Raw genomic sequence first — 24,665 nt, forward strand, 5'->3', positions numbered from 1 at the left:
GGTCCTCTTCAACCTATTGTTCCTGTAAGTTTATTTGTAATTGTCCTATCTATAGTTAAATCCCTTCTCATAATATTGTAAAGCGCTACGGAATCTGTTGGCGCTATATAAATTGCAATAATAAATAATAATAAATAAATAGTGCATTCCGCGTCAGTTAGCACTGTCTCGTTTAATCTCCACTGGCGTTCCTTCGGCTTAAAGAGGGGTGATTAGAGATGGACGGTCACCGGGGCATGGTCGGAGTCAACGTGGATCCCTATATCTGCGGACATGAGCAAGGGGAGGAATTCCTGTGCCACGAAGATGTAGTCTATCCTGCTGTATTGGTTGTGAGGGGCAGAATAGCAGGTGTAGTCCCTGCCGTCGGGATGTGCTGCTCTCCAGCAGTCGACTAGTCCTAGTCTGACGAGTGTTTGTTTGGCCTTGCGCACACAGTGGTCCGGTATGGCGCTGGAGCCCCGGGAAGTGTCCACCCGTGGGTCCAATGGGAGGTTTATGTCCCCCGCCAATATCAGGAGGCCCTCCCGGAATTTCTCTAGTTGGGATAGCGTCCGGGCCAAAAATTAGTGTTGGCCACGGTTGGGGCAGTAGATATTGGCCAGGGTATATGGGCGGTCTGCTATGGTTCCTTTCACGAAAAGGAACCTCCCTAGCGGGTCAGCCTGAGTGGCAGTGCATTGAAACGGCACCGTCCCCGCAAAGAGAATGGCAACTCCTGAGCGCTTGGGGTCCCGGTGATTCGCAAAGAATCCCTGAGGGAATCGCCTGTCCTTCAGTGTGGGGGCACCCCCGTCTTTAAAGTGAGTCTCTTGTAGGAATGCTACAGACACCCTGAGAGACCATAACGTCTTCAGGAGTTGACTGCGCTTTTCAGGGATGTTGAGGCCTCTGGAGCTATTGGTCCAGAGCTTGAGTGAGGCCGGTTGGAATCCCTGTGACATTGCTGCGGTCTGTGTGTGTGGGGAAGGAGGGGGGGATGAGTAGGCAAAGAGGTGGTAGGGGAGTAGTTAGAAACCGTTAAGAAGAGTAGGGAGATGGGGGGGGCGAGGTCAGGGGTAGGGAGGGTGTGTCAGTCAGTTAAAATCAGTCAACTGGTGTCGGGGTGGGTTGGAAGGGAAGGAAACGTTGGGTGGTGTTAGATAACTATGACCCAAGATCGGGTTAGCGCACCAGGGTCTATGCTACCTGTCTGAGGTCAGCGGGCAACCCTGGGCCCGATCTAATATACAGTTCGGGTCTGCTGCGCGGGGTCGCAGTGACCGGGTAGAGTGTAAGGGGTTAGTGGTCTTGAGGCTACTGCCTGTGACCGGCTCAACTAAGCAGCTAAGAGCTCCTGAGCCTGGTGGGGGAGCCAAGTGTGTGGTTGGTCCAATTGTGGACTGCGTGTACATAATACAATAAAGCTAGTCATATGAACAATATTCAACTTAAACATTTTTGCGAGTTATAATGTAACAGAAATTGCAATTAAACCGGAGAATAAAACAGAGTAAATCAGCAACTGTAAACAGATCAGCCACATTCTGAGGGCAAGTGGGAGGGTCTCCCGGTAGTCGTGCCTCCCCCCGCGGGTGTCCACCTAACTCCAGTCCCTAGTCCCTAGTCCTCCCTCCCGGGTTCCCGGGCTAGTCTGCTGTGCAGTTGGGGTGCGGTTGAGGTGGGGGGCTGTCAGGCAGGGGTGTGGTGTTTCGGGCAATGCCGGCTGTCTGGGGCGGAGGGGGTCCCAATCTTGTGTCTGTAATATCCATGGTGGTCCCTCTAGTTCCTCCCATGCGGCCTTCCCACGTCTCCCCTGTCGGTGCGGAGTGTTCCCTGTCTTGAACCTGCTGGTATCAGCCTCCCCTGTCTAGTGCGGTCCCCAGGCGTGATGTGGGGTAGTCAGATGGCTTTGCAGGGGGGTCTGCATGGCATGGGTCGGAGCGTCCGGGGGAGGGGATTTCGCTGTCATGGGCTGCACTGGGGCTCACTGTCGGTCTCTTTCTCTAGTGGTCCCTGTCCCCACATCTGTCTGGGGTCTGCCCTCCTTCCATTGCCCTTTTCCCGCCCCTCCCTTCCCCGCTACTCGTGGTAACAACTCTGGGCCCAGAGAGGGCCTTTCCGGGGTGTGTGGCCGGGGTGTACCGGGGTTCGACCAAGCTTGAGAGTCCCTGGGTATAGCCAGGTCAGTGCCAGCATGAGTCCAGATCTCCGGTGACAGCATTGTCTCATGTCCGTGGGCTGTTGGAAATCCCCGGGGAATACATCCCCCCACATCACCGCAGGGCGGTTCCAGAGTAAAGATATGCCCGGGGCCCCCGCCCAAACAAACCTCTCCCTCCCGCTGGTTGCGTTGTGTTAGCAATGTGAGTCTTGGGTTTAGGGTCTATGTTGACCGAGTCTCGTTGTAGACTAGAGCCCGATACAGATGGGTTTGGGCTGAAGGGGGGCTACCTCGTGCAGCGGCCGTGCTGGGGGTTCCGGGGGGAGTGTGGGCTGGGAGTGCAGGTGTGTTTGCAATGTTACTTACATACCCCTGCTGGTGGCTCCGCTGCGGGGTCCAGGGCGTCAGTGCCGGGTCGGGCGGAACGCCGGGGTAGGCTGGCCCTCCGCAAGGTGGGGGCCCCACAGTCCTCGGGGTGGGCCGATCTGGGTGTGGCGAGGAGTCATTCTTCCGAAGCGTCCGGACCCCCTCTCCTCAGGGGCCGATTCCTACCGATACTGGGGTCAGCGGGATGTTGTGGTGGCCCCATCAGTATCCAGTTAGGGACTGCCACTGCCGGTAGGTCCAGGGCTCGCAGGAACCCGGGAACATCGTTTGGCCATCTTAGCGTGCGCCAGGCGTTGTCTTTACGTGCCTGCAGGCTAAACGGGTGGCCCCACTTGTATGGGATCCTTCTGTCTTGTAGTAAGCGGCTTCTAAGCACGACGCGCTTCCAGCGTCAGGGGTGAGAGGTCTTGAAATAGAGATACCTGCGAGTCCATGAAGGTAATGGTCTGCGGTCTGGCTGCTCGCATAATAGTCTCTTTCAGGTGGAAGGATAGCAGGCAGCATTTAATGTCTCTAGGCAGACCGTCATTCCTCGGGGGTCGGAGGGCTCTATGGGCTCTTTCGATGTGGTAAGTGTCTGGAGCGTCATCCCCCAGTATTTGTGTGAAGAGCCTGGACAGTATGGCCACGAGATCTTCTCCTACCTGTTCAGTCAGGCCCCTGACGCGTATGTTGTTTCGACGTCTGCGGTTATCCAGGTCCTCAACCTGTCTTCTCAAGTCCAGAAGGACCGTGCCCTGTCTGGAGGTGGCGTTATCCGCTGCCTGGGAGTGTTGGGAGGCCTGTAGGCAGTCTGCCTCCAACTCTGTTACTCGCTGCTCCAGGGCAGTGACATCTCTCTGCACCTCTTGAATCTCCTCCCTGATTGCTGTGCGCATTTCTCTCACCATGGCTGCCTTGTCAGCCTTAGTCAGCATGTTGGATGCTATGGCTGTTAGTTCCGCCGAGATTTGTGCCAGGGAGTCTGTTTGCAGAAATCCCGCCGTGGATTCAGCTGTGCTGCTGGCGCCCGGCGAGTCCGGCGCCATCTTGTCCGCCGGCCGCATGGATTTGAAGCCATCAGGGGTGGACAGGTATCCGTCCATAGGTCCGGCTTGTCGTTTCGGGGAGGTAGTCCCTGCGGGTCCAGGAGTCATCTGGCGCCTCGTTTTCCCCATTTTTGGCTGCAGGAGGGCTGTGAGTACTGTGCTTTGTGAGCCGGGTTTGCAGAGCCTCACAAGCGTGCGGCTTACTCCATGTCCGGTCGGCCATGCCCCCGTTATTTGCATTTTTAACACACAAACAAATATAAATGCTAACTTTGGCCAGTGTTTGTGACTAAGTGGCTACTAAAAAAGACTGGACATACCCCATATTGAATACAATATATATATAGCCTATAACTTGCAAAAAAAAAAAAATCTACAACATGTTAACATTAGGTATTTCTAAACTCAGGACAAAATTTAGAAACTATTTAGCATGGGTGTGTTTTGGCGGTTGTAGATGTATAACAGATTTTGGGGGTCAAAGTTAGAAAAAGTGTGTTTTTTAAATTTCATCATATTTTATAATTTTGATTGTAGTAAATTATATGATATGATGAAAATAATGGTATGTTTAGAAAGACCATTTAATGGCGAGAAAAACGGTATATAATATGTGTGGGTACAGTAAATGAGTAAGAGGAAAATTACAGCTAAACACAAACACCGGAGAAATGTAAAAATAGCCCTGGTCCTTAACGGTAAGAAAATAAAAAAATGGTAGGGTCACTAAGGGGTTAAGGGAAACTATAGGCTAGGAATACAAAATTGTATATGGTAGACAGCCACTAGATGTGAAGTTAACGCTGCAAGTTAATTATTGCCGTTTCTAAATAACTGCAATGATTGGTTTCTAAACCACTTCAATGAACTATTGTGGTCTGGGTGCCTATAGTGTCCCTTGAAGGGGTTAAGGACGAGATGTGCTATGAAATGTGTTTGTTGAATCTTAGTAAATAGGAAAAGCTATACAGTGATACCAGCACTAATCCATCAGAGCATTTACATACTCTACAATATATTAGAGCTTTATTTAAATTCTTTATTTTTGTTGTGCGGGGGGGGGGGTTACAGACATATCAACAAGTGCCACAACAGCGTATCTCAGGATTCACATAGATTAAACAGTGGCGTGAGAATTCGCACATTTTTTGTATAATTTGCATGCTTAACTAAACAGTTATTCCAACAGATTGAGATTTAGCTAAAATAACTAGCATAGAGAAAAAAAAAAAAAAAGACATAGTAGTTATTGACACACTTATCTGTATGGTTAGTCAATTGGCAACTGAGAGTGGTAGCTAGTGGCCCACGTTACAGGTCTAGTCCGCTGCTCCGTTTATAAGAAACATTTTAACAGCTAAGCCTACATGCTTGTGGAATGTGTTGGTGCCAATATGTTGTTAGACATAGGTTAAAACACGTTAAGGGAGACATAGTAATTATCATGTGAGCTGTCTTACATGCACATTTTTAAGGAGTTAATATACCAAGAGTCATCAATATTTGTTTCTGTCGTTTTGGGTCGTTAAGGCGAGATAGCTGAAGCATGTTACATGTTATGCTATATGCAGTATCACAGTTGGTCTTAATTGTGCCTAAATGGGAAATCTGCCTTGTATATACTATCGACAGGTCTAATCTACAATATCACAGGTTAGGTATAGTTTAAGGCTCATCGTGAGTGTGAATCTGCGCTGGGTCAGCATTTATGGGATACAGGCTAATTATAGCGATGTCTGGCATGGGAGCCTTTATATAAAGCTAAGTTAGCATGAGAAGAAGGTGAGAGTAAATGATGGCAAAAAAGACATAGCAGGCTTGATCTAGTAAAACATTTAAACGTCAACCGGTGGCAAAGAGAACTGGGCAATTAAGCCATTCAGCACTGGCAATGGAGGAGTAATCTGTCCTGGCAGTAAGCCTGGCATACCCATACAGTCGAGTAGTCCGTCAGCCTATTCCCCGACTGGGTTGCAAGCGTCCATGTGGATACAGTTCATGCAGGGCTGCCAGTGGCCCGCCAGGCGACCGATGTAGTTTGGTTAGTGTTTGCTGGTGCATGCTGGATCGTCTGTTTTGTAAGCGTCGCTTCAATGGGTTGCTCTGGTACCTTGGGTCTGTAGGTAGGCATGTGTTTGCTTTTGTCAATCTCATATGATAGGTGTTAGATCGGGTCAGCTTTTCCTTGCCTTTCTGTGGGTGCAGAGCATCTCCCCTCTTCCCATGTGGGGAGAGGTTCAGGGCTCTTTGACTGGTTTGTGGCGGCAATCTCCAGCGGCAGCGTCTAACGGTTGTTTGCCCGTGGGGTTGCTGTGTCACCACCTTGCTCCTGCTGGATATCTGTCCTGGGGGGCTTGTGCGGTTGGTTGCTGCGATGTTGGGGGTCGTCTTGCCCGGTCGGGGCTTTTGCGACTCCCTCTCGTGTTGTTTCCGTGTCTCCCGCATTATCAGAGCCTCCCATTTCGCCCAGAAGAACTTGAAGGCGGCATCCACCGCATCCGTTGGCGCCAGAGGTGAGCGAGTTTGATGCTGTTGGTTCTGCAGCGCCAGACCTCGAGCAGTGCTGTCGGCCATGTTAGTTGGGCCTCGTGGCATCCGCCGATCGGGGCTGCGCCCCGGAGTGTCCTTAAGGTGAGCGCTCTGCATGGGCTGGTGGACCGGGATATCCCCCACCGGTCTAGGGGGGGGAAACGGGGGTCCGTGCATGTGGAGGTAGCCGGTTTGGCGGCGGGTGAGCGGCCGTCTCCCTCTCGCCCACCATGTGGGTAGGCCTCTGTTACCTGTCAGGTGGCTGGTGCTCGTCTCGTCGCTTGAGTGGTGTCATTACGATCCGCTTAGTGTCACCTCTTGTTTGGTGGCTTTTGTGTCACGATTGGTCGCCGTTTAGAGTGTGAAAATATGATTTATTCGATGCGTGGTGCAGGAGCTCCAGAGGTTAGCATCCTCTCAGTTTCATGCTCAGGCCCCGCCCCCCATATTACAGCTTTATGTAATATGACCTCTATTCCCTTTATAAGATTGCTTAACTCTGTCGTACAGCCATGAAAATGTTTTAAGCATTCGTCAAAAAAAATTCTGTTTGTTAAAAATGCCTTGCGAGGCAGCAAAGTGAACAGAAACGCTCAAAGGCAGCAAGAACCAAACACGATCCGTGACAATTGTTTTTCATCTTATCTAATTTTACAGCAGCTGCTTCTGTTGTTGTCGTGCCTTTGCAAACAGTAGTCATGCCCTTAACCCTTTAAATCCACTGTGTTTTTACATCCCATGGTCAGATGTGATGAGCAGAAGTACTACCCACACACACAACATCTTTGGAATGTCGCTTTAACATCTTCAAAGGCTAGTTTATTAGTTTTCTGATGCCAAAATATTTTGAGATCTTGCACAAAAGACACTGGAGCCCATGGGTGTATGCACATTAACACTGTTTTTTGAAGACGGTTATGTCTTTCATGGATGTTAATTTCTGTGCTTGGAGACAAGTTGGATTTTCCATGCATGACCTGCCTTTTGCTTCCCTATTTAATTCAGACTGAAATTAAAATTCATTGCCATTGGTTGACAGAGCCTCCCTGAAGGCCTAGTATAGAGATTTAATGGGTTAAACATATTTATTTATAATGTTTGCTTCAAAATTATGTGACCATTCACCATGTTGTCCATGCATCTGGATAAATCAGATGATAAAGGGGCATTTAATATTTTTGTTATATTAAGAAAGAGCCAATATATTCAGTGGAACTGTAGCAACAATAAACAAACAAAATACGAGCGATTTATGGAGGCATTTAAACAAATTGGTATTTGGCAATGCCGAAGTAATGTTTTTGCGTTGTCCAACATTATTGGAACAATATAGTCACCCAGACGACTTCATCTAAGGTAGTGGTCTGGGTACAGTATCCCTGTCCTTTTAACCAGGAATTTCTAGGGGCTCTAGGTCTAAAGATTAAAATGGGAGTGAGGATGAACATAAACTCAAGGGAATCGGATTATACAGAATAAGGTGCAATAATTCATCAAGTATAAAATTGGGTGGGTTTATAGAACATACCTTGTAAGTAATAAAACGGGTATGTGGATGGTAGTCCTATAGATCCTTTCAGAGTTTTAATTTTACTGAACAAAATGTTTATTTTTAAATCTTTATTTGCGCAAACAAAAATATAACACTAAAGTGCCCCAGCTGCCGAGTTTGATGCCACAGTTAATGGAAAATGTAATACGCTTATAGAAAGGACTGTATATCGGCACTTGCCTAAGGTAATAAAGAGCATGGAAATGCCATGAAACAAATAGAAAGGGAGACAAAAGAACAAAAGTGTATCCAGTTAAGTTCACAAGAACTTTCTTTGATTTGGTTGTGCAGCCTATTTTGGAAAAGCTTAGAAGTCCTCAATAATTTAACACAACCCAATAGGTCCCGGTCCAATATTATAAAATTATAGTTTGAATAAATTGTAAGTGATTATTCTGAAGAGTAACCTCAAAGTTAGATTTGAGTTACATCACTCATAATGTGCCTTTTGAAGCTTAGGTGAGCTGGTGAGGGGAGATAAGTACCAGGAGTCTTGGCCAGTTTCCCCTGTGGTCTAGTCAGCCTCCTATGCTTAATAGCAGAGCTGCAGGAACAGTTGTAAAGGGTTCTGTATTTTTTGTGTTAAATAATTAGTAATTAAAATGAACCACATTTCCAAAGCTTTCAATACTTTCTTTCTAACCTCTAGTTTTCCTGATCCGTACATAATTTATTTTTTTTCAGCTGGATCACAGATGACCACGTGGCCTGGAGATTTGTCATGTAAGTACCCTTGAATTCTTGATGCAGGGATGTATGGTACATAATACAATTACTAACAGAGACAAACCGAGCTCAAGCACATATTTGATGTTCCTTCATAATGATCCAGATCATTTATTTCGTTTTTGTCTCCACAAGTGAGGAGCAAAATGTTTAATTTCAAATAAAAAAACACTGTTTACTCTAGTCTAGCAGAAATCCAGTGACAAATGAAACATAGCTGTAAGAAAACACGGGAGAGGGGAAGGAGAAACATGAGCCTGAGTAATCAGGATAACTTATATATCAATTAACTTGTCTTCAGCTTTGGGCATAATCTCCAAAAAAGTTGGGGACAAAAGCTTCCAAAGTAATAACATTCTCTTGAATCTTGAACAATAAAATGTTTAGCGGTTGTGAGCAAATTTCTAAAAATAGACTTTTTTCAACCTCGGCCTCTAAAATAATGGACTCCGTGAAGCGCTGCATCTTTGGCTGAGGTCATCTAGATTGATGATCTCAGCCAATCCAATGGCTTCCCACTGGAAACTAATGTGCATGTGTAGCAAAATAGAAGCAGATTAACCCTGCAAAGAAAAAATTGCTGTTCCTGCAGAACACCAATGTTTTCAGCAGCAGGGTTAAACTGGGGGCACATGGCAGACCACTTCTTTAAAATGAAGTATCTGGGTGCCTATAGTATTCCTTGAAGTTCAGTTTTATATGAGAACACAATATTAACAGGTCACTATAAGCACCATAGCAACTTTTCATTATTGCAGTATTGATGGAGAGGAAGTACCATGCGCCCAGTCCCAGCTCTGAGAGAGGCTTATAACCTGAATGATTTGTAAAAATTGCTTTAGCTATAATTCTACCAGTTTGCTGGTGTCAACTTTTTGTCAGTGACAAATCATTCTCAAACACATTGACCCTTTAATCTAACAGTTAATACTATAGTTAATAGTATTCAGAACATTAAGTGCTTTGGTCATCAGAAACTCAGTAGAAAGAAGGGCTGTGGATCCTGGCTGTGTAGCATCCAGCAGAGAGTGAGAGGCTAGAAAATCAATTAATTGGAGTAGACACTCAAATAATCTTATATGTAAAGGGAATAGAACAGATTGGTCAACAGTTATGAAGTCTGCATTAGGAATAGAATTTTGCAAGGTGGAACTGATTTATTATAGTGAAGGAATACCCCATCACTTTAACTACTTTCGGCTGTTTGGATTCGTGCTTTTGTTTATTTCATCGAATTTGTTCGGTTCCTGAACCGAGACCGCCCCAGAGACCCATTAGAACGTGCAACATTATGTATCTTTCACGAAAACTGCAAAGAAAATAATTAATAGAATGCTCCACTGGGCGGCAGCCATTTCGTACATGCGAACGCACGTAGCTGGGACTATGGATGGCGGCCATCTTGCCTCCCGAACGCTGGCAGTGGGACGTGGTTGTCGAGTGCCTGGAACACCAGTCACCAGGGACCTACGGCAGTTTGTTCCAGTTCCAATTCACCTAGACGAACGGCATTCGGGAGTTACAGAATACTGAACACAGGGAGCATTCTACACGAACCAGCTTTCCTCTACCTTATGTGGTTTTCGTACAAAACCCCACGAACTGAGACCAGCTCTTGCTACAATTTCCCTGGAACTATTTTGGGCCTCAACCTCGTGGCACACAGGTCAGAACTTCCCCGTGATGGCGATCCAAAACTACCGAATGGCTCTGGGTGATTTGTAGATATATCGTTCGCCCAGATCCAGGCTATCCGTTACTTTTGTGAGGTTTCCATGTATTTTGGCGGTACTTTTGGGGTGGTTAATAAATGTTAGATTTTTCTGTCCTGAGAGATAATGTAATTAGCGATGTGTATTCCAATAATTATCTCTCAGGCACAGTGGATCATGGGAGGGATTTCCTTGCATTTTCTGTGTGAGAAACCCTGTGTTGGGGCTTGTACATTATGTGGCTCCCAATAAACCAGTCTTCTCCCAGCATTAAACCTTGGCTCATGTGTGGGGGGTTATGGAACAGCTGTGATATTTGTGCCTTTGGAGTTATTCGTGTGGTGTATTGGAAAAAGGGCATCCGTGGCAGTGATATTCTGGCAGACCACCACAATTATGTCTAATTAAAATGAAAAATGTCAAATGGACAGGATATGTTATCTGGGATTACTCTCTAAATTCTGATCTATACAAGTTACCTTTTCAAGCAAAATGTAACTTGCCAGTGATCTAAACTGCAGAATTTGTTTGATGCAATATGTAATGATATTAGCTCATGCATGTTAATAGATCGGAGTAGATTGGTTCAGATTTAACCTGGAGAATGTGCTGTAGTGTAATGTTCTATGTGATTAAATCAATATTTGGTGTGCATTTGGTACAGCGAAGGGGTAATAAAGATGCAGGAAAAGAGTAAAGTTGCAATGAATAGGGAATAATCGGTAAATATATTTTGTTATGTAAGTGTATAATTGAATAATTATTAGATTTGCAGTGAAGACCGTCTGCTGCTAAATCCAAGGATGGATTATGACAGTTGGAGTTCAATATCTTTTTCAAAACTTTTTGTATAAATATTTGTATTGGATGTAAACTAATAGCATTTGGTGGAGGTGATCAATTATAGACTTGTGCCTTTTAAGATATACATAAGTTATCTCATGTTATATGGGTAAGTTCATTAAAGGTCAATGTTGATTTTTGCATGTAGTGTCTGATTTGTTTTTGTGTGAAATATTTGAATGCTTTGTTCAATATAAATGTAACACTTAACCAGCAACGACCAGGACTTTTTAGTGTTCCCATCATGGCTTATTTACTAAAGTGAAAATTGTTCTAAGTGAATTTTACATTTGTGGTGGGTTTTTTTTTTGTTATATGTGGTTTTCAACTTTAATTTTCACCTTTCTCATTTGATGTGCCCATATATATATTTCAGATTGTTTTTTTCTGATATCCTATCATTATGTATGAACCATGTAATATAAATAACATATAAAAGCATGGTGGAAAAAACATCCACACGTTTCTAATGAGAATTTGTACACAAATACCGTACTTTTGCTAAACAAAAGAAAATTATCTAAAAAAAAAATGTATTCTCAGTTGAGAGAGCTAAGCCTCGGGAATTCTTGAATCACCCTTGTACCAGCATGGATCTCCCACTTCCACTAATACAGGGTGACATTTTGTGCCTTTAAAGGACAGTAATGCATGGAGTGCCATTTCTCATATTGCCACCACATTGCCCAAAACTGGCACAACATAGAAGAAGGTAGGAAAGGTGCCCTGCAGGGGCCAAAAACACGCACACACAGGGACATACATAGAGCAATGTTTCTATTCTCTTTATTAGAACATTTGACAAATACTTCATTGGGAGTCGAAATGCTGCAGTGTTCAACTTGTTCTAATAAAGGTGCCTGAAGACATTGGAGTGCCTGGGCCCTTTTTCTAATACTGGTATTTTTATCTTCTAGGCTTGTGCTGGTTCAGCTAAGCACCCTGGCTTAAGTGAATTGAGTGCGGTTCCTTTTCCATTTTTGCAATATGACCCAGAATAAGTCTCCACATGACAAAATGTGTAGGGTAAAGCATCTCAGAATAGTACTGGATTAGATTGTCTGAGTGAACCCCAGGTTTACTTAATTTGTTGTAATAAATATTTTTATGTGAGTGACTGAATGAATTAATACATAGAACAGTTTACATGCAGAGGCGCAACTAGAAACCACGCAGCCCTGGTGCTAAAATTGCTCCCCCCCCCCACACACATTCAGACAAACAGATACACATGCAGACACACATACATGTAGACACACACACATATACATACATACAGACACACATACACACACACACATACAAACACACACAGAGATCCCATACATGGACATATAGACATGCACACATATATTAAAGGGACACTACAGTAACCAGAAAAACTACAGCTTATTGTATTTGTTCTGGTGAGTATAATCATTCCCTTCAGGCTTTTTACAGTAAATACGGTCTTTTCAGGAAAAAAGGCAGTGTTTACTTTACAGTCTAGTGATAACTCTACTGGCCATTCCTCAGATGGCTACAATAGGTGCTTCCTGGGGCAGTGCAGCACACTGTGCAGTACTGCCAGCCAGTGTCTCCACCCTCTGCATGTAGACACTGAACTTTCCTCATACAGATGCATTGATTCAATGCATCTATATGAGGAGATGCTGATTGGTCAGGGCTTTGTTGGCTTGTACTGCCTCCTTGACAGTCTCAACCAATCCAATGCTTTCCTATGGGAAAGCATTGTGATTGTATTGAATAACACTTCTGATGATGTCAGCCAAGCAGGCAGATCTGGGGCAAAAGTAGCAGACTGGAATAAAGGTAAGATTTTGCTATATTTAGGGGGGCATGTTTGTGTTCCTGACCCTATAGTGTTCCTTTAAATACCGATATATTTATTGCTTACAAATTACATTACAAATAATAATTAAGAGGGATGTTTTTGTGTGTCATGGAGACTGCTTGGAGTGATCTTTACAGGCAAGAACGGCCTGCCATTTGTAATGTAATATATATATATTAACAGCTGTAATGCCAACTCCGTTTCTTAGACAGATAGAGCAGAACTTCTTGAAGAATTCCCCAAGTAACATTTGGAATAAACTTTCTGTTGTCTTAGTTGGCTGTATTTGATTTTGCCCGGGGCCTCAAATCCCTACTTTACATAAATCGGATTCAAACAATTCAGCCGCGTCAATGGCAGCTATTAAATTCCCGTCAAATCCTGAGGGATTTTTCAAAATCTGATGTTTCTAAATCTCAACTCTTTTCATAATGCGTGACGGCGTTGCATTACAGAAATTAAATTGTCTCCTCAGCAAGACGCATATCACTTTGGGCTTTATCTTGCTTTTGAAACAATTGCATGCTCCTAAAAGGTTATCAAATTCAAGTGATTTGTCTTTTTTGTAAAAAAAATATTTTTGATAGCATGTCTTAACTGTCAGTGATTTTTATTCATTTCTTTATTCATGTAACTAGCTAACATAACTGGATGTATGCTGCATTGACCATTGTATCTTCAGATCACAATTATACAAAATCAGTTTTGTGCTGGGAAGAAAAGAAAAAGCTAACTTTTAAGGGCTCCACCTTCAACATTACAGTCTAAATATTTTTGTTTTAAAAAATTGATCCAAGTGAGGGAAATCTTCCATCTCTGCTACAATGATATGTATTTTGTAACTTTGTTGTTAAAGGAGCTGTATGGGTACCATAACAACTTCATCAAATTGAAGTTGTTATGGTGGCCAGGAATCCCACTAGCTTTCTTGCCTGATTAAACCCTCCGTGATGGGTTAACCCCAAAGATTACACTCCAGCACCGTATATCCCTCTTATCCCCAGCGGAAGCTGGTTTCTCCAGTTCAGTTTGAGAAAAGCACGGGGTTCTGCCAGGGAGCGGTTTTGTTAATTGGCTTAGACTGGTCAGCTGACACTCTAATCCAATCAGTAGCTCCCAATTCATAAGAAAGTTAGAGAAGGAGATGGTTGCGGCCTCAAGGGACAGCTTTAGGTAAATAAAACGTACCTTAGCCTGCACTCCCAGGCCACTGCACACCAAGCAGTGATGTCAACATGAGTTTTCTTTGCCAAGTATACAGGTGTCCTGCATGGAATGCACAATACCACTGTATTAAATTTGTTCTGCCTCCTGTTTAAAAACCTTTTACTCGGGTATTTTTCCTACTCTTGAAAAAAGACAGAGTGACCGCCGTTGAGTTTTGTAATTTCCTCTAGCCGCCACTAGTGATGGCAATGAGAATGAGGAAAAATTCATTACCTAAGGAAGCTTTTGTGGGATCCTTCATACACATCAGTGTTGTTTCTCAGGAACTGAAGAGGATCCACCGGATGATCATGGCGGTGGCTGCAAGGGACAGCCTCAGGTAAGTAACCCTTACTTTCCCCTAAAACTTTTAATTCAAATTGGATTTTTACAGTCTTTTGATTCACAATTTGAATAAGATGGGTGAGATGAAACTAGCTGTCTCTTAAGAGAGAGCGAGGCTAATTTGATCTCATTCATCTTACTCTTCATTTATTACACGGCAGTGCCCTCCTCATGCTCTAAAGTGGAGGGTTGGTGGGAGGCACTGCGGAGAACCAGTCATTCCTCAGAATGTTAGTCCTGGCACCCTCCCATAGTAATCTGTGAAACCATTTTACATTACTGTGCTCACTGGCTTAAAGCACTCAACTGATGTTCTCAGCCAATGGAACGCAGTCTTGCATTGTGCTGCTTAGCTTATTAGAGCAAGCATCCAACAGGGCCTAGGTACGTTGTCAAGCTATTCTAAAATGGTTTAACAACACTAGGTGAGTACTAGGGCACTTCTGGCACCATAACTACTGCATTGAACTTCAATGGTTATGGTACTTGTGTCCCTCTACATGTATTTAAAAATAAAAGTAAAGGACCATTCCCAGTGACCTTTTTCTGTCTTTAGCTGCTGGTGTATTGGACTGTCAGATGGCTGCTGTTTTGGTAGGTGGCTGGCCCCGAGTCGAGGAAAAACTGCGGGTTGCGTAGAAAAGGAGTACATCTTGTGAAGCCCAAGAAGCTTTCTCACTAATTTCCAGGTGGATGCTAAGACTGGATTGTCTTGTGCTTCCTGTGGGTGATAGACATGGTGTGCGGAGTAATTGACGGAGCGCGATACGAGGGCAAGTCTGCGTCTCCAAGGTGTAAGATTAGTTTTATTTCCATGCACCCAGCAAATGCTGACTCAAGCTGGTTTCAGACTAACAGTGCTCTGTTGTTTGCATGAGTTTAGAAAGCTTACATAATTCATTAAGGTTTACATTTTTATTCTCGAGCCTGTTGTATTATTTGTTAAGCTGAAGATATGAGTGATGATCTCCTGGCAAATATTTGGTGTTCTTATTTTCTATTTCTGTCTGCAAGGATTGAAGAAGGAATATTTATTTTAGAATGCCTTTTGCATTTTCCTCCCAAGGACATACCTGTACTAATGTCCTGGGAACAATACACACACAGAGCACATCACCTGCCACCAAGAAGAGTATGAAAGCATTCACATCTTTAACAAGTCAGTGATGACTAATCGTGTAACCCTATATGATATTTAACTACATTTCCCATGATGCTCTGCCAGACTTCACATAAATCTATTCATTATAGATATTCAGAAACATCTGATGTGCCATCACTGATCTAGGGTGTCAAGGCAAGCCTCAATCATTTAAAACATAGAGCTTGTCAATATCAAGAGGGGTCCTAGACGAGGTTCAGCTACAGCAGTGCCTATTTGGTCATAAACCATGCCAACAGACATGATGAAAAAGGATGGTTAATGTGCGGTTCCCAAGACTTATTCTGCACGTGTGTTTGCTTGCAGTAAATCGATTTAAGATATCATTAAAGGACCACTCTAGGCACCCAGACCACTTCAGCTTAATGAAGTGGTCTGGGTGCCAGGTCCTTCTAGGGTTAACCCATTTTTTCAGAAACATAGCAGTTTCAGAGAAACTGCTATGTTTATGAATGGGTTAAGCCTTCCCCCTATGTCCTCTAGTGGCTGTCTCATTGACAGCCGCTAGAGGCGCTTGCGTGCTTCTCACTGTGATTTTCACAGTGAGAGCACGCCAGCGTCCATAGGAAAGCATTGTGAATGCTTTCCTATGTGACCGGCTGAATGCGCGCGCAGCTCTTGCCGCGCGTGCGCATTCAGCCGACGGGGAGGAGAAGAGGAGGATCGGAGGAGGAGAGCAGGAGGAGATCTCTCCGCCCAGCGCTGGAAAAAGGTAAGTTTTTAGCCCTTTCCCCTTTCCAGAGCCGGGCGGGAGGGGGTCCCTGAGGGTGGGGGCACCCTCAGGGCACTCTAGTGCCAGGAAAACGAGTATGCTTTCCTGGCACTAGAGTGGTCCTTTAAAGTAACAGTCACATGGGTTATTCATTAAATTGCGAATTGTCAGGAATTCAAAGTGAATTTTATATTTAATGCTAAAATAATCAAACTGAACAAAAAATCCCAAAGTCAGCTGAATTAACCTTGAAAGTGAAAAACTTTCAAAACTGTAAACTGCATTTTGTCTTCTTTTACTCTGAGAACTGTTATGATGTCTCAGTTTAATGAAGTATCTTCTGAGGTTCCAGTAATAATATACGGAGTATGTTGGTGCATATATATATATATATATATATATATATATATATATATATATATGTGTATATATATATATATATATATATATATATATATACACACACCGTATATACTCGAGTATAAGCCGAGTTTTTCAGCACATTCTATGTGCTGAAAAACCCCAACTCGACTTATACTCGAGTCAGTGTCTGTATTATGGCAATTTGCATTGCCATAATACAGACAGGGGGCTGTGGGGGCTGCAGAGAGTTTACTTACCTTTCCTGCAGCTCCTGTCAGCTCCCTTCTCCTCCGCGCCGGTCCGTTCAGCACCTCTGTCAGCTCCCAGTGTAAGTCTCGCGAGAGCCGCAGGCTAATAGTGCGGCTCTCGCGAGATTTACAGTGTGAGCTGGCAGAGGGAGCTGCACGACCGGAGCGGAGGAGAAGGGAGCTGACAGGAGCTGCAGGAGAGTTAAGTAAGAGCTCTGCCAGCCCCCTCCTACACAGTGCCCATCCACTGGACCACCAGGGAGTGAGAACCCCCCTCCCTTCCATGGGAGGGGGGACGAAAAAATGTATACAAATATAAATAATAATAATAATTATAATAAAAAAAAAAATAATAATAAATAATTAAAAAAAATATATATTAAAATAATAAATAAAAAATTAATAAAAATGCCCACCCCCACCAAGGCTTTGCAACACACACACACACACACTGCATTCATACACACGCACTGCACTCACACGCACACACTGCACTCATATACACACACTGTAAATAAATATTCAATTAATATAATTTTTTTTAGGATCTAATTTTATTGAGAAATTTACCAGTAGCTGCTGCATTTCCCACCCTAGTCTTATACTCGAGTCAATACGTTTTCCCAGTTTTTTGGGGTAAAATTAGGGGCCTCGGCTTATATTCGGGTCGGCTTATACTCAAGTATATACGGTATATGTATGTGTATATACATATATATATATATATATATATATATATATATACACACATTGCTAAATACACACACCAGTCAAGCCATAAGACTTGCTTTTACCACAGAAATCTCACTTTAACAGTGCTTTCACTACTGCAAGGGATTCTGGGTAGGCATATGCAAATGAGCTCAACAAAGACCCACATTTGTGCCTCATAATTCCACTTTATACATGGATTTCTTGGAGAATGTGTCTGCTGCATACTGCTGCTTTGAAATACAACACAGGAAGAGGAGCAAAGCCACTACTCCCACTACAAGGTGGTCCCCTCACCACTGCCAAATCCATGTTCTATGTCAGAACTCTATGCATTAGGTTAGGTCTTAATCCAGCCTCATACTTCAGCCACTCATTTAGAATGGGCGCGGCTACAGCTGTATCCAGTACCAATACTCCTGTAAATATCATTAAAAAGTTAGGTCGTTGTAAATCTGCTGTAAACAATAAAAACCAAAAATGGAATTAAGAAAAGTGTCTAAGAGTCTTGTATTGTAATACTTTAGCAATAAAGTGTGTTTGCATCCCTACATATAGTAAAATCTTACTTGTATTCAAGTCTGAAGCTGCTACCTGTGCCCTTGAACTGTCTCTGTCTGCTGACATCATCAGAAGTGGTGGTCTGAGCCAATCACAATGCTTCCCCATAGGATTGGCTGAGACTGTCAAGGAGGCAGATCGGGCAGACCAAGCACAAGTCAAACACAGCCCTGGCCAATCAGCATCTCCTCATAGAGATGAATTGAATCAATGCATTTCTATGAGGTAAGTTTAGTGTCTGTATGCAGAGGGTGGAGACACTGAATGGCAGTGCTGCTTACTTTGCAGTACTGCCCAAGGAAGCAACTTTAGCAGCCATCTTAGGAGTGGCCAGTGGAGTTATCACTAGACTGTAATGTAAACACTGCATTTTCTCAGAAAATACAGTGTTTACAGCAAAAAGTCTTAAGGGAATGATTCTTCTCACTAGAACAAATACAATAAGTTGCAGCTGATGTGGTGACTATAGTATCCCTTTAAAGGCCAAGGCCTATATTCGTAGGAGGAGTTAGCGTTCACAGTATAAAAGTCCACACCTCCTGCCTACCTTTGCCATGCCGTTCATCGCACCCACCTCACCCTTCTTTAAATTTCTTTTTACCAGGGGGACCCTCTTTTATTACAGGCCTACCCTTATGTCGGTTTCTGCACACCACTACCGACTTTTTCCATTAATAAGTTATTACCTGGCTTTTATGTTACCGGCCCCCAATAAATAAATATATATATATATAAACTAAGCTAATCCACTGTCATCCAAAGCAAAGGTGAAGTCAGCCAGTTTGATTTTATAATTGCTTATAAATAAACAAAGCTGTGTGTTTTCTTGGCAAAAATGGGATCAGTAGTTTTGTCTTGTAAGTTCTTGTGGTTTTTTTTCAGTTTTAGAGGTGTAACGGATGGCCTCAGGTTAAATAAACAGCTTCAGGCAGTGCTGATTTTCACACTGTGATGAAAGATTAAAATGCTTGTACATGTTCAAGCTGTTCTAAGCTATCCGACATGTTAAAAGCAAGCATCAGGCAAGTCATGTTCCTCAATCTTTCCGTCCGCTGTAAAAACATTTACATAGCTGCCAGCTGATACCAAGTCAACAAAACCATCAAGGGCAGCCTTTCAATACATCTCACTGTGCCATTCTGGATGTAAATTAGATAACAAAACCAGAACTGCATTCTCACATGTGTAGAGAACCTTAAAAGGGTGTTGTCGTGTTTTTTTTACTTTTAGTTTAACTTTTCTTATGCCTCTTGTATTTTAATGATTATACGCCCCTCTTGCCACTTGCATTTATTTATATTTATTATTGTTTCTGCCTTGTGCCGGATCTCAGTATCTGGGCGCCTCCATTTTGTTCTCCTCTGTCCATAATGTTTGCAGTTTGCCCTTCTGTGGGGTTCTTTTTACTAATGGATTGTGAGTAAATCAGTGTAGGAAATAAAATGGAAGTTTGCTTAAAGGGACATTGTAGGCACTGCACTACATTAAACAAGTTATGGTGTCTGGGGTCCTCTACTACCGTCATTTCATTGAAAATGAAAGTGTTTTTTGTTTGTTTTTTTGTCTTATTTTTAATTTGTATTTTATTGAATTTCTGGCATAATAGCAGACATTCATGTCAGGGTATGGTAATTGAAAAGATATAACGTAAAATAATGCAGCAACGTATAACAACATATTTTATCACATTTGTCGTCTCTGGGTTATGGCTCTGTGTATGTTGTCACATCTTAGTCACACACAGCACAACACTTACAATAGCACTCCTGACGCATGTTGTCACCTCTATCTAAGGCAAGGGGCACTGACCTCTGTGTGTGGGCATGTATGCTTGGCGAGCAAAGGTACAGGCAAGCTGTCACGGGTGGCAGCTTTAGGTTGAGAGTCTGGGATGCCGTAGGGTCCGGGCCGGGCCGTTGCTACTTGTGTGTGTGGTAGGTGCCCTACTCGGCATGGTTTATTCGGAGTCTTCGAACTCCCAGTTTGGTAATCTTGTGCCTGGTCCCCGATTTTCCGTCTTCTGAGCTTTCCTGCACCGTCTATCTGCTGCAACTGCTCGATCCCGCTTCAATCGGTGGGTTTCACCGGCCCAGAATGCTGAACAATTCCGGGTCTTTGTTGGACGTGAGGGTGGTAATCAGGTCGCCAGCTGTCACAATCAGGGCTCCATCTGCACCCCAGTGGTACCGCATTGTGTGGTCTCTTAAGCTCTTGGCGACCGGCATCAGTTTTAATTTTTCCATAAGCGCGGCAATGGGATGTCCTGAAGAAAGTGATGGTGGCACCTTTAAACCTCACATTTCCCTGCTCCCTAAGTGCGGGCCATGATAGCCGATCACAAGGCAATGTCTCTGGTAACCATAATAGAGTCCATTGGGGCTGCCTCTGGGGTTGTGCTTGCTTTTCTGACTCAGAACGTGGTAGTTATCATGCTGGGGTCTGGTCTCCCCTTTAAGCCTATGGTTGCAATTAGCTGTTGGGTGTAGGGTAGGAGCTCTTCCCCCTGTACCACTTCGGGGATTCCCCTTAAGTGTATGTTGCGGCGTCTGTTTCGGGATTCTAGGGCTGCCACCGTGCGGTTCAGTCTCTGTACCTGCATCGCAACCCCCGCCACAGTGGTTTCTGTAGTTTGCAGCCTTGTCTCTATCGCCTTGTCTCGCTCTTCCACCTCTTGGAGCTGTGTCTTCATTGCCCCCACTTCGCGTTGTATCTCCTGGAGGTCGGACTTCGAGATTTGGTGCATCTCCAGGAGCATCTGTTTAATGTCTCCTTTTGTTGCTTAATGTCCCCTTTTGTTGCAGGGGGCGAGTCGTTATCGGACTCTGCTGCCTGGTGCAATTCGCCTTGTCTGGGAGAGGTAGGTACCTCCTCATCATCTTCCAATGATTCCTCTGAGGTGTTGTCCATGTGGCTTGTCGCGGGTGCCATCTTGGGAGGCGTGGGTGGCATAGACTACTCAAACGAGAGCTGTATATCTCTCTGTTTAGGGGCTTCTGTTCTGTGAGATTTGCGGTGTTTGCACCCCAAAGTGTCTCTGGTGGGGTGAGGCAGTGGAAAGGCTCCTTCGGCTATGTTTAGCGGCATTTTATGAATAAAGTCTCTGGGCTCAAGCGGAGCTCCACAGAAGCACGTCTAGTCCATTGCTTGGATGCCCACACCCCCTGCAGAATTAAACAGTTTTTCATATTTTTATGTTTTAATGCTAAATGAGTCCCCACCAGCCATCCACTCTCTGCTGCTTTGGCTAATGTAGAAGTAGTAGCAATGGGCAGCTGTGATTGACTGAGAGCCTATCAGAGCTCCAACCAATGGTATGCCTGGGTATGACTACAAGGATGTGTGTAATCTCTACCTTAGCCACACCTCCAGAAGGGGCCAGACTGCGTGACAAACATGGTTTATCTCTGAATGGATGACCGTGCCAGGGGACTCCAGGCACTATAACCAATGTAATGAAATGAAATAGTTATAGTGACTACAGTGTCCCTTTAAGCTCCACCCAGTGCCAAAGTTCACGCTAGCCTTAAAAAAATAAAAAAAGTGAACACAAAAACATAAAAAGAAGGAGAAATAGAGGAATAAAAAAACGGATTGATTTAATTGCAAATCCTGAAAAGTGACAGAGCCACTTTAAAGGTAAACTACAACTCTCATAATTTTAGCCAAATAACTGGTGTAAAATTCAGAGAGTGCAGAGGGAGCATTACTGTTTGACTTCAACTATTAAGGGTAGACTGTGCTCACTTATAATCTCTACATAAAAGTGATACAGTGGTTGTCTATGAACCTGGTTTAAACGATTGTATAAACCCGTCTTGAATGCTACCCCCTACATGTTACTAATTTAATAATTGTTTAAGGGTCAGAGGTTAATCATATCCTTTTATATCTTACATGATTGTCCTGTCTTTGGTCTTTAAAGGGTTCTAGTTCTTAAAGTTGGATAGATAACATATATAAGACTCAGGTTGAATTAAAAGCGGACCTTGTGAAAGGATTACCGACAACCTCTCATGTAAGCGCAGAAAATTAATGGCATTAATGGTAATTGGATGACTGTCTAATTTGTCGCTCGTTTGGTGATGCTATGCCTGATGCTGTCTGACTGGTAATTTTAACTGTGGAGTAATGATGAACTGTGCAATTGGATATGCAGACAGGAGGCCTATCTCCGGCTAATACGATGTAATGATGTGATTTATAGTGGCAACTCTAATAATGAGCCTCACTGAGTGGTTCTGAACTAAGCCACCTACCTCAATAACGAAATAGAACCCTGTATGGTCATAGGTTGGCGACCGTGTAGTAAGGTAGCTGAGACAAAATTAAAATAAAAGACAAATTTGATCTGGTGGGGGCTTGCTCTGTTGTTGTGGTATATATATATATATATCCATGGTTAGATGAATCGGTGAAGGCACAGACTGATCAGACTGGTTAAAAAACAGTCCTTCGATATGTGCAATGATTCCAGAATATGGTTGCATTACTGATGAGTTACTCATTCAATATTGCTAACATTTGCTTGTAGACTTTGTTTACAAATAGGCACACTGTAGGCATTCCGACTGATTCTGAATTAAATCTCTAATGTATATAGCCTCGTTGCTAATATACTCTTAGCAATCTTTTATTCTGATTGTGGTTAGTCTTTAAGAGAGCAGTTGCTTTGTGCATCATAATCCCTATAGGTCTAATCTCGTTATAATGGTCATACAATTGTTATTAAAGTGATTCAACGCGATGCGATAGCAATCAGTGGGAGAAAGTGACAGTTTAAGTCAGCCTGAAGATGGCAGCTTTGCGCTCTTTAAATTACATAAAACTGATTTCAGTTCCCTTTAAACTAGTGTTTTTACCTTTTTTTTTTTTTTTACCCAGTGACAAATGGAGTAACGCTCTTGATTTTTATGCATGAGTAGAAAAATTGCAAACAGACATAAACCGAGACTGAAAACTTATCTGACACTGCAAGATCTGTATGCTGTAGCTTTATCAAACTGCTGTGGCTTCAAGAAAGCCGTCTATATATTTCTCCCCCTCAAAGAAAGCTAGAACAGTTTACTGTGCTCTTCAGTAATAAACATAAATAACAACTCGCTCAAAGGATTACTTGAGAAAAAAATCAGCACACAAGCACATTTTTCAAGTCTGAGTTTAGCTAAATGTATGTTGTAATCAGTCCATAATTGGGCATGTAAAATAAATTTCACTTATTGTGAAAAAATAATTTCCAAACGTTTCCTCAATATATATATATATATATATATATATATATATATATATATATATATATATATATATATATATATATATATATATATTGTGTAACGGGCAAATAGCCGTATATGGAGTAAGGATCCAGCATAAGCGTAGGATAGTATAAAGGGAGCAAGTCGGTTGTGGTGTGCCGAGACCGACGATACGGTAGGCCTGTAAATAAAGAGGGCAAAAATGAATAATCAAAGATTTAATACAGTCAACAAATATATACAAATTAACCAGACATTTCCTTAAATGCATTACAGTATTTAATTCCTGGAAGGATTTTGAAGGTAGGAATCTAGGACCGAAAGTTGACACCATTTGTTGTGGGTAGGATAGTATGTTATCTCTACTGTTGGTGCGTGTTGACTCGTTTCGGAATGTGGTAGAGCTAATAGGTAGTGATATATGTGTTTATGTACGTGGGATCATTGAAGACAATGATCTGTCTGAGTGGTGGTGATGGTAGTGGATTCTCTGGCCTGAGAAAGGCATAAAAGGCAATGTGCATGGCTGGTAATGGCCAACTTGGTAGTATAATTGAATGGTTGTAGATCTAATAGGTCCGATAAGGATGAAAAGTTGGATGGCTATTGGTAATCTCTGAGAGGAACGTGGGGGAATGGATTCCTGAAAACCTCTGAGTATATTCTTGTCTGGTATGATAGCATGAAGTTATGGTAGTTTTGGCCATAGGTTATCCTGTGTTGTTGAATGCCTGTAAAATATATAATGAATGGTGTGTGAGATAGTTTAAGTTTAAGGTGGCAAAAAGAAGCAAAACCTAGGAGAAATGTTATGACACAGGTTGAACTGTCGTGTTACAATGAGATTCTTTAGGCCAGGTGAAAAGCTGTGTTATGCGTACTACAAGTATGGGCCGAAAGTGCTAGGTGGGATAGTGCATGCTATGCTGCATGAGTATGTCTAATCCATGATTTTGTCTCTGGAACGAAAGAGTGGCCGTGACTGTATGGGCGGCTGTAGGAAGCGTATGATGAACATGGAATATAAATGAGACAATTGTCAGCAGGGATGTATACCCCTGCCTGGTACATTAAAGTAAAAGAAATGTGATAAGTGGCCAACCAAGTGAGTTCCCCAGAAATAACATGACCTTATGGATGAGTAGTGGAGTTTGTTGATGATATGACATGTGCTTAGTTGTATGAATAACAACGGATTGATGACCCTGACCATGATTTACCCCATGCCACAGCAGCTGCTACAATGGGGTAAATCCCCCAAAGGGGCTGAGGTGGTGGAAAAATTTCCAAACCTGGATGCCATGGCAAACAGCTCCAAAGCAATAGTTCCCGGTAGATCGCTGCCAAACCT

General features: G+C 43.2%; 1 protein-coding gene across 1 annotated transcript in view; it reads left to right on the forward strand.

Annotated features, from left to right (window-relative positions):
• LOC134588260 (uncharacterized) overlaps positions 1 to 24,665 on the forward strand; it is a 643,152-nt gene that overhangs the window by 315,352 nt on the left and 303,135 nt on the right. The window contains exon 8 of the mRNA XM_063444259.1: positions 8,324 to 8,362. Within this exon, the coding sequence (XP_063300329.1) occupies positions 8,324 to 8,362 (39 nt within the window). The remainder of the gene's footprint in view (positions 1 to 8,323; positions 8,363 to 24,665) is intronic.

This window comes from Pelobates fuscus, chromosome 1, assembly GCF_036172605.1.
Source record: "Pelobates fuscus isolate aPelFus1 chromosome 1, aPelFus1.pri, whole genome shotgun sequence".
In the NCBI taxonomy this organism is placed as follows: domain Eukaryota; kingdom Metazoa; phylum Chordata; class Amphibia; order Anura; family Pelobatidae; genus Pelobates; species Pelobates fuscus.